This window comes from Haliotis rufescens, unplaced genomic scaffold, assembly GCF_023055435.1.
Source record: "Haliotis rufescens isolate VD_foot unplaced genomic scaffold, xgHalRufe1.0.p SCAF_5, whole genome shotgun sequence".
Lineage (NCBI taxonomy): Eukaryota > Metazoa > Mollusca > Gastropoda > Lepetellida > Haliotidae > Haliotis > Haliotis rufescens.
Genome location: NW_025964223.1, coordinates 5,858,667 through 5,869,477, shown reverse-complemented (window position 1 = coordinate 5,869,477; position 10,811 = coordinate 5,858,667). Strand labels below are relative to the sequence as shown.

Sequence of the window (10,811 nt, the reverse complement as noted above, 5' to 3'; positions counted from 1 at the left end):
TAGCACTTATTACATTTGACCACTTTCTAAATGGCATTGTTTTCAAAAACTTGACCGCTGATGTCGACATGTGACATATCATAGAGAAGGTATTTACAAAGTTCAATAAAAAAAGTTGATAATGTGTTAACACAACCCTTAATGAGTTTCGGGGGCACGGGTGGCCCAGTCGTCTGAGGCGCCGCGATTCGCTGTGCAGAGTTGCTCCCTTGGGCTCGCCAGAAACCTATGATTGTGGGTTCGAATCCCGGTTCGCCCCGATTATGTTTCTAGCTTTGTCAGCACCATACCCGTGCTCGTGGGTTTCACCGAAGTGGTAAACGTCTGAGACCTGCATCACCTCGGACTTTCCTCCCACATTAAGCTGACACGCAGAGATATAACTGGAATACTGTTAAAAGCGGCGTTAAACCAACTCACTCACTTAATGAGTTTCACGGGAGGACCAACGGACGAGAGCAGGCCCCCGGTGATTTTGGTAACATAATCAGTCGTGTTTCGGTTTAGTGCTATACCGTAACCTATCTTCTTTGTCCTGACAAAATGACGGTTATACATCTGAAGCGCCCGTAAACGTTTTGTTACTTCACATTCCCAATAGGCCTCCATCGTCTTCTCAGCATTCACATAACGAATCATTATCAGTCAAATTACCTTTGTTTAGTTATCGTAGATATATTTCTTCATGTATATTCCAAGACGTGCCTGTCAATTATGGTTACTCATTCTTTGTTCGGTTCTCAACTAACTCAGCCCCGCTCGTGACCAGACAGTTGGATCACTGAGAACACATTTATGATATAAGATTATTCAAGCAAGCCAGAGGCAATATTGATTACGTTCTTAATTATAATAATTCACTAATAACCCTGCATATCATGTGAATCAACCCAACAATTTATGATAAAAATAAGAGTGACTAATATGATTATGTATCATTTATAATATAAACGGTATATGGAACGATTAATGCTCATACATTTCTACATCTCGAAATATGTCATCACATCTTACATGACACAGGCTAGTTTAAGCATCAACTGATGTTTATTAAAAAAATGAAACAGATATTACATATGAACAAATTTGGTTCTCCCGAACTCGTTACCCACTTAACTAATCACATAAACAAATATACATACTTGCCATTTTCAAGATTCCCACATGTAAAGTAAAACCTCTCGGCCAGATATACTGCCTCAACAGCCCTTTCTGACAGATGACCCAGTCGTCTGAGGCGCCGCGATTCGCTGTGCAGAGCTGCTCCCTTGGGCTCGCCAGAAACCTATGATTGTGGGTTCGAATCCCGGTTCGCCCCGATTATGTTTCTAGCTTTGTCAGCACCATACCCGTGCTCGTGGGTTTCACCGAAGTGGTAAACGTCTGAGACCTGCATCACCTCGGGCTTTCCTCCCACATTAAGCTGACACGCAGAGATATAACTGGAATACTGTTAAAAGCGGCGTTAAACCAACTCACTCACTTAATGAGTTTCACGGGAGGACCAACGGACGAGAGCAGGCCCCCGGTGATTTTGGTAACATAATCAGTCGTGTTTCGGTTCAGTGCTATACCGTAACCTATCTTCTTTGTCCTGACAAAATGACGGTTATACATCTGAAGCGCCCGTAAACGTTTTGTTACTTCACATTCCCAATAGGCCTCCATCGTCTTCTCAGCATTCACATAACGAATCATTATCAGTCAAATTACCTTTATTTAGTTATCGTAGATATATTTCTTCATGTATATTCCAAGACGTGCCTGTCAATTATGGTTACTCATTCTTTGTTCGGTTCTCAACTAACTCAGCCCCGCTCGTGACCAGACAGTTGGATCACTGAGAACACATTTATGATATAAGATTATTCAAGCAAGCCAGAGCCAATATTGATTACGTTCTAAATTATAATAATTCACTAATAACCCTGCATATCATGTGAATCAACCCAACAATTTATGATAAAAATAAGAGTGACTAATATGATTATGTATCATTTATAATATAAACGGTATATGGAACGATTAATGCTCATACATTTCTACATCTCGAAATATGTCATCACATCTTACATGACACAGGCTAGTTTAAGCATCAACTGATGTTTATTAAAAAAATGAAACAGATATTACATATGAACAAATTTGGTTCTCCCGAACTCGTTACCCACTTAACTAATCACATAAACAAATATACATACTTGCCATTTTCAAGATTCCCACATGTAAAGTAAAACCTCTCGGCCAGATATACTGCCTCAACAGCCCTTTCTGACAGATGACCCAGTCGTCTGAGGCGCCGCGATTCGCTGTGCAGAGCTGCTCCCTTGGGCACGCCACAAACCTATGATTGTGGGTTCGAATCCCGGTTCGCCCCGATTATGTTTCTAGGTTTGTCAGCACCATACCCGTGCTCGTGGGTTTCACCGAAGTGGTAAACGTCTGAGACCTGCATCACCTCGGGCTTTCCTCCCCCATTAAGGTGACACGCCGTGATGCAACTGGAATACTGTTAAACTCTCACTCACTCACTTTGTGGCAGATGCTGGTCACTTGCAGTTGCCCTCCATTTTATGAGAAAAGGTTAGTGCAGTGGTTAACGTAGGCTAATTGTCATCCGATGGCCACTATTGTAAGGGGAAGGCTGCTATATGACACGATTCCGTTTAGTTTATTCAGAACTCCAGGCCATCTGTCCCATAGTACATTACATATATCTAACATTTATAGGTGCATATTAATATCTCCTTTGATCCAAAGAACCTTGTACAAAAAGTTTGACAACTTAATCAAATATGGCGAATTTAAAGATGTACATAAGTTTGCTGCAGCCAATATAGAATTAGAACTATCTGTATATTCTTGCAAGTACACATTATGTTCTACTGCATAACACGGGCAATAAAATGATACATGACTTTATCTTCTATCACATAATAGTTTTTACACAAGATTTCAGGATCATATAATTCACATTTACCTTTACAGAAGTTTGGTATACCAAGATAATTCATATAATCTTAACAAAGCTTGTTGATAACATACAGAGCTAATATCTGTTAAATATAGTTCACATTCAAATATAGATTTACATTAAGAGTAGAATTCAAGAGATGTACGGTCACAGAGAGTTAACTGACTTTAAAAGTCTTGTTTTCACCCTTGCCGAACTTGGCTGGGATTACTGGGCTTGATCGTAGCGCCACCAGTCATGTCCCTTCTAAGCCTCTCCTATGGACCAATCTGATTCACTTGCGTTTACTTCACACAAAATGGTGGCGCTCAGTCAAGACGATCTGATCCATAATCAAGATCTATATTGTGATAAAACGGGTCTTACATCGCGAAATGCATCAAATCACGTGAGCACCTTGATTAAAAACATGAAAAGATTTGGAAAATATCTGCTGACAACAAGTTGGCGGTGCACATGCTTTTGCAAATCCTGCAATCGACCGAAATCTACACGACAGTATACGAACCAGATTTCGATTTCGGTGTACGATTTTGATTGGACTATGCATACACTCGTTAGTCCAGCCAAAATGTACCTCCATAATACAAGCCTAGTTCGGCAAGGGTGGAAACTTGGACTTATATAGTCAGTTAACTCTCTTGCCTCGGGAAGATGTAGGCCACCAGAGTTCAAGACACAGACCAGACGATTTGAAATCGTCTGCATGCTCGGCGATCACGTGTTGTACTACCTCTAGCAAATCGACATATTCTGTCCAGACGCAAATGGTGTTTAGAGCGTAGAAACTTGGGGAATTGCCAGTGGTCTCGTGTAATCTTTACTTTCTGGACAGCTGTGGGCGTGTCTCGAAGCGTCCTAACGAACGTCATGCGAACAATAAAAGTAAGGCAGCATGACACATTTGGGGGTGGGTCTGTATATGATATGGGGTGGGATCACTATGAGTGCTAGAACGCCACTGCATATTGTCCATGGAAGGGTCAGTACTACCGAGACAACATACTGGCGACAATAGCTGTGCCGTTTGCGCGCCATGCTGGTCCACATTTTGTCTTTCAAGACGATATCGCTGGTGTCCATGGGACACGCACAGTAACTCACCAGACATCACCAGAATGCAATGGTCATTTCTGACCTTTCCCTCATAGAGCGCGTCTGGGACATGACGGGAGACTTGACGTCGACGTCAAAGACCATCCGTTACTTAAAGCCGTCAAGTGCTGTAAGAGGAGTTCAAATGTCATTGAGAGATTGAATCGGACTACACCACACCCTATAAACGAATGTTGCGTGAGGGCAAGACCCATAATTGATCAAGTAATCTCAAACGTTCATTATTCCACACACAGCCTTGTCGTTTTTCTTCGTTGTGTGCACCCTCACATGCTCTGTTGATGGTCATGTTACACCATGCCCTTCCCTTTTCTTAACCATCCTTTACCACTACTCGACATCTCTTTGTATTTGTTATAATCATCTGATATTCTTGAAGATCCTGTACGTTTTATAGAGAATACATTTAATTTTCTTAGCTTGTCAACGCAATGTATCGCTCAGTCAGAGTGAGTGAGTATGGTTTTACTTTTAGCAATATTCCAGCAATATCACGGCGGGGGACACCAGAAATGGGCTTCACACATTGTACCCATGTCGGGAATCGAACCCGGGTCTTCGGCGTGACGAGCTAACGCTTTAACCACTAGGCTACCCGACCGCCCCCGCTCAGTCAGAAATCAATAAATATTTTGTTCAGTGACTATGGTGGATTGTGTGCAAAGTAAACAATGTGATGCCATTGACTACAGTGATACGTGGTGTTAACGTTGTGTTGGTTGTGCATGTATCTCTAGATCAGGAGCTGTGGTATCATGTTTAACCTTTGAACCACTGCCGACTTCGCCATAAGAAACCTGTCAGAAGCTATATAGAAACCCGCCGTCGCAAACCTTTGATCAACAGAGCTCAAGGGTATTACATCTCGTCAGCCTACAAATATAAGGTATAGAAGCAACACAGAACATACAACAATATAGGCCAGTAAAACGGAGAACCTAAGTCATAATTAAAGCTTAAAACGCCAGAGCTTAACATTGTTTAAAACTAATATGCTAACGGGGGTCTTTAACCTTTAAATGGAACTGCTGCAACGAGATATCACCGTTTAGAGAATAACTAGAATATGCAAAGTATACAAAAAATTATAAGTCGTCTACAATTTTACTGAACTACTGAAAGTGAGTTAAACACTACTTGGCCAATTTTACTACGACTGGTGCCCGTACGCATATATTTTCCAGTACAGCAATTCGCTTGACAGCCAGCAGGAGTTGGGTTGTTTCGCTCATCAGGAGGTATTCTTTATGATTGACGATCGCAGATGCATCCAGCTCCTGGCTTCCAAAAACGGACTTTACATCATTTCCTCCAAAGGTCAAATGTGAAGCCATGTCGGTGACCCGTGTCAACAGAACCTCCAAATGATATTTGTCAGCCAGATATATGTAATGAACAAGCTCTTTACAGTAGGTGGAGTTACTTGAAGTCATCACGTTGCACTGGTACAATAAAAAACGTTCGCATTTCTGTGTCAGTGCCGTCATCTTGTATTCGTCAGCCAGGCCCAGCAGCTTGTCCACCTTTGATCGTGTGATGGATTTCAGTTCTGATGGGTATATACGGAGAAGCATATCGACGACATCCGCATAGGATTTATCAGGTAAAGGAATCTCGTTCTTCTCCTTGAATTCCCCCTCAAACATTTTTTCGAACACGACTGATGCAGCCACAAGGACACCTCTGTTGACATGGAGTTGCCTCCCTTCGACCGCTAATGTCATGTCGGATGTACTTGAGGGCTTATCGAAAACTGACGTTGTGATTTCCTGCTCTGCTTCACTTTGTCCCATAGAGCACACAGCCTCCGCCCTTTAATGACACACAATTATATGATTGTAAATTTCATATAATAATATAACTTCCAACGTATAAACAATTATTAACGAAATATAAACAATATGAACGAACGAGATGATATGGGCCCGTAATTATTAACATTCTCTTAAGTTTAATTTTGTTTCTTTGTTGTTTAACGCCGCACTCAGCAATATTCCAGCTATATTACGGCGGTCTGTAAATAATCGAGTCTGGACCAGACAAGCCAGTGATTGACATCATGAGCATCGATCCACGCAATTGGGATATGATGGCATGCATCAACCAAGTCAGCGAGCCTGACCACCCGATCCCGTTAGTCGCCTCTTACGACAAGCATAGTCGCCTCTTACGACAAGCATAGTCGCCTCTTACGACAAGCATGGGTTGCTGAAGACCTATTCTATCCCGGATCTTAAAGGGTCCTTAAATTTCATTAGGTTGGTGGGGTGAAATGTAGTTTAACGTCGCGTTCACGAGTATTGCACTTTTATAGCAACGGTGTTGTTTGTTTGTTGTTTAACGCCGCACTCAGCTATACAACAGCTATATGACAGCGGTATGTAAATAATCGAATCTTGACCAGGCAATACAGTGATTGATATCATGAGCATCGATCCACGCAATTGTCGTAAGGGGCGACTACCGGGATCGGGTGGTCAGGCTCGCTGACTTGATGCTCATGATATCATTGTGATTCACTTATCTTCTCCTGACATTCAATGCAAAGTGATGTTACAGTTCGACTACCTCACGAGGGATATTAACATATTTTCATTCATTGCCTGAAAAATTAGACTGGATTTTAGACAGATAGACTGACAAGAATTAACACTCTTTCTGTCATAAGCGCGCGTAGGTGAGAAATCAGATTGAGCTGGTGAAGCTCCGATATAAGGAAACACATTGAGAAATGTCCCGTACATGGGACTGCTGTAAATTGGTTTATAATAGTCGTATACAGGAAAATCCTTTTGTCATATACACTGACATAAACTAAACGATACTACCACTCTTCAGGTAGAGAGGTTGGATTATTTTTACGAGGTGTTTTACAAGCATATTTACACCCGTTACAATCTGTACCGAAGGCTTCAAGTGTAGGCCCACTTACAATGTGTATAACCTCCCACAGCTGACAGAGGGGTATAGCTTAAACACCGCTACAAAACAACACCAAGCGATGATGCCTCCTTACTTGGCGACTCACCAGTTCAAATACAGACGCATAAAAGTGAGTGAGTCATATAACGTTTAACGTCACATCGGCAATATTTCAGCCATATCGTGACGAACAGACGCATAAAAAGACGCAGATACAATGCAGAACATATGTTGGAACATATTGTGACCATGTTGTTCTTTTAGCATCACCATGTACATCTTAAGAAAGGGATAAATTGTTTCGCAGGATATTGTACAATCTGGAAATTATCGATAAATATACAGAAAACGAAACTTCTTGTATTTGGTGATACTAATCGTGATAAGAGAAAACACATAATCCTAAACATGTCATTAGAATATGTTGACGAATATACGTATCTGGGTGTATTATGTACTTAAGTGTTAAAGACATATCCCCGAGGCAAGGGAGTTAACTGACTATAAAAGTCCAGTTTCCACGCTTGCCGAGCAAGGCTGGAATGCCAAAATGTAACTCCATAATACCAGCCTAGTTCGGCAAGCGTGGAAACTGGACTTTTATAGTCTTGCCTCGGGAAGATGGGTGAAAAACTTGAGTCTTCTGAAGTTGAGAAAAGTGATATTTTCATTGCAGTGAACACAACACTTGATATTTCACTGCAGTTAACATGACACTTTCACGGAACTATTGTCATACAAGAGTTACCTCCCCTCCCCTTATCGTGTCTGGTCCGAACACAAACTGTTGACTTCCTTTTAGCGCGAGTTCCACATTGACAAAGCAAAATAATGACAGATGGTCATTTATGGCGTTAATATTTCTTCTTGCTGTTTGTTATTCTCTTAAAAATGTTTGGTTATGAATTATCAATTTCTCATTTAACTCGTCAATCGAGACTGTTCGTTTCGCAAAGCGCCATTTTATTACTTGACCAGCGTGTATTCCTTCGCTTTCAAGAATATTTTAGAATATATTATATTCAAGTTGATGTTTATATAATCATATGTAAATGTTTCGTAAGGAATTTTCGTGACTTTAATATTTATTGATGCTTTTGTATATATTTTTTAAGATTTTGCAAACACGAAACTACTTTTTAAGTCGCAAATACAAGGGGTGATGAACGGTCCCTGTGTGTTAGGTAGGGAGAATTTACGTTTCAAGGTTTTACATTTATAATGAAATATATTAATTTTTTTTCAACTACACTAAAAGTATATTATTAATAGGATATTCCATGTGTCGAGTGAAATATTATGATTCTCTCATCTCGTGACGGGGGAAAAGGAGATATTTTCACGAGTGGTATAATTGTTGATAGAACTTGCAAAAAAATGCCTATCCAGTATATGCTAGCAAGTTACCAACATGACTTAGGCAATGGATTTTGTTTTACGTAAAATACGAATCTTTTTAACGCCATGGTCAAGCCTGTTCTACTATATGGATGTGAACTATGGGTTTTGTTAATATAAAACATAATTAATTAAACTTGTACATATTAATTTTATGAGGAAATTTTATCAGTTACCCACCCGCTGTTTGTGTTAAGACAAGCTTAAGTATGTTGACATTCTAGACTTTCTGGTCGAAACTAAAACTAAGTAAATCCACAAATGTATCATGGATTTCTCCTCTGTTGTACATAGATACTGCAGCACAACTATTTACGTTGGTAAATGGTTCTCCGATGTAAATGATGCTTTAAATGATGCAGGTAAGCTATGTATGGTTATCGCAATCATATATTTCATCTTCGTGGCTTTAAACACTGATTACGCTGAGAAAAGTTGGAATGCGTATATTTCACTTTCAAGTAAAAGTTCAAACTACTCGTTAACGAAATCTGAATTTAAATTGGATTTTTGAAAAAGGTTTATTCAAGGGTTTTTTTGCAATAAAGAGAGTACCGCCGTACTAATCCACCAGGGGCGTGCGTGTACTAGAAGTTATACTCTGTGACTGTTCCGCGATTAGAATGCGCTGCGAATCATTTAGCGCGAATTACAAGTAGAGCCGTAGCCAAGTTTATGTGAACATGGCCAGCCAGTACCTGCTGTGGTCACTGCCAAAACTCAAATGTGCGCTCTTTCAACGAAAGCCTTCGACAGTTGGAAAGAAACTTGAACTGATCGAGAGGTATGTAACCCATTTTTTTATTTATCAAGTATGCTTACATTCATAATCTGCGATATGCACCGCAATTTCTACAAGGCCTTTTTCTTGCCTGTCAAATGAGCGCCATCCCTGTCACTATCCAATCTCATTAAAATGATATCTTAGTTCTCGTTATCGCTAAACAAAGATCTTTGTTTAGCGGCAGCGAGAACTGAGATCTGATTTTAATGAGATTGATTTGAACTTCGCATGCCGGAGATTTCGGCCAGAGATTAATACAAGTTCTGTTCTATTGAATTTATTTGGAAAAGTTCATGTGGTTTGATTGCTGTTAAATCGGAAAATATAATCTTTATTGAATATATGTATACACAATGGTAAATTAATGTTTGTGTATACATAACGAATAACATATATGCTGCAATCTCGTCAACGAAATCTGTTGCCAATTTAGCCAACTTGGAGCCGTTTTTACCAGGCAATGTTGCTGGTTGCTGATTTGCCCCCGTGCCGTGTTATCCAGTTTGAAGCTATTTATAGTGGCACGTTTGTTTTAAGTAATTCAAATCCGTTTTCGTTATATATTGAGTCACAAACATTGTGACATAAATCCACCTTGCATTTAATTATTACACTAATTACACACTGCCAGTATATCAAATCCACACAGGACACAATAATATAGAATTACATGGTACAGCTGCTATGGCACGGGAAAATCACTGTGATGTATACTCCATTAGTATATGGTTTATTTATAATGATGTAGTTAACAAGTGTAGAGTTTACTGAACAGAATCAACAAAGCATCAGCTGCAGGGACTCTACACAATCCTTATGGGATCCCTCGTGGCAGTGAATAGACTATAATAGACAATTTGTACTCACTTGACATTTGATGACGCGCCGAAATTGAATCCTGTTGCAATTTGACCTTGTGCAGACGTTAAACCAAACAATGGAGTGTTGCCTCTTATAGACATCATAGCTATCTCGAGATTAATCACCTGCTCAGGTACTGTGCATTTACTCTGTTTTACTTCCGGTTTGTTGCAGAATGTGATGTTGAATTACCGCCCTTTACAAGCACAACTTTCGTTTTAAGTCACACTCAACCACAACACAATAAATCACCATGTTCTAAAGCCTTGCTCAAATTCATACATACACGCTGTCTAAATTCGCTATGTTTCATTTTGTAACGTTCAATTTCTACCCACCATTGAGAAATTAACCGGTTCTGTTTTCAACTTTGAAAATGAACCCAAACAATTGAATAATAACCCTTATCATTGAAAAATGAACCGGCTTATTTTCCAGCGCTTATAGTGCCTTCGGGTTCTTAATTCAACGTTGAATAATGAACCTAACATAAAAACTGTGAAATCGAATCATGACCCGCATCAAACTTCAACACAAACATGTAATCGTCTCACAAATTAGGGCTGAACAAATATCCATAATTGAACATTGCTTAATCCTCCTGAACTTAGTCTGCCTCGCTACGTGGGGGCGTGATAGCGCTTCTGCCTGCTGACCAAGTGGTCCCGAGTTCGATCCCGCCAAGGGGCCTCGGTATCTTCTCTGCGGTGAAGAACAGTTCTACACACATTGAGGTGAGGTGAGGTGAAATTGGGT

At 40.2% G+C, this 10,811-nt stretch overlaps 1 protein-coding gene across 1 annotated transcript; it reads right to left on the bottom strand.

Annotated features, from left to right (window-relative positions):
- Positions 1–3,515: 3,515 nt before the first annotated feature.
- LOC124133595 (BTB and MATH domain-containing protein 36-like) lies at positions 3,516–10,216 on the bottom strand. The gene is made up of 2 exons (XM_046498046.2): positions 10,062–10,216; positions 3,516–5,902 (listed from the first exon to the last, which is right to left on the bottom strand). Exons 1-2 carry the CDS (start codon positions 10,157–10,159, stop codon positions 5,224–5,226), a joined length of 777 nt encoding a protein of 258 aa, XP_046354002.2. The 5' UTR covers positions 10,160–10,216; the 3' UTR covers positions 3,516–5,223.
- Between the last annotated feature and the right edge of the window lie 595 nt (positions 10,217–10,811).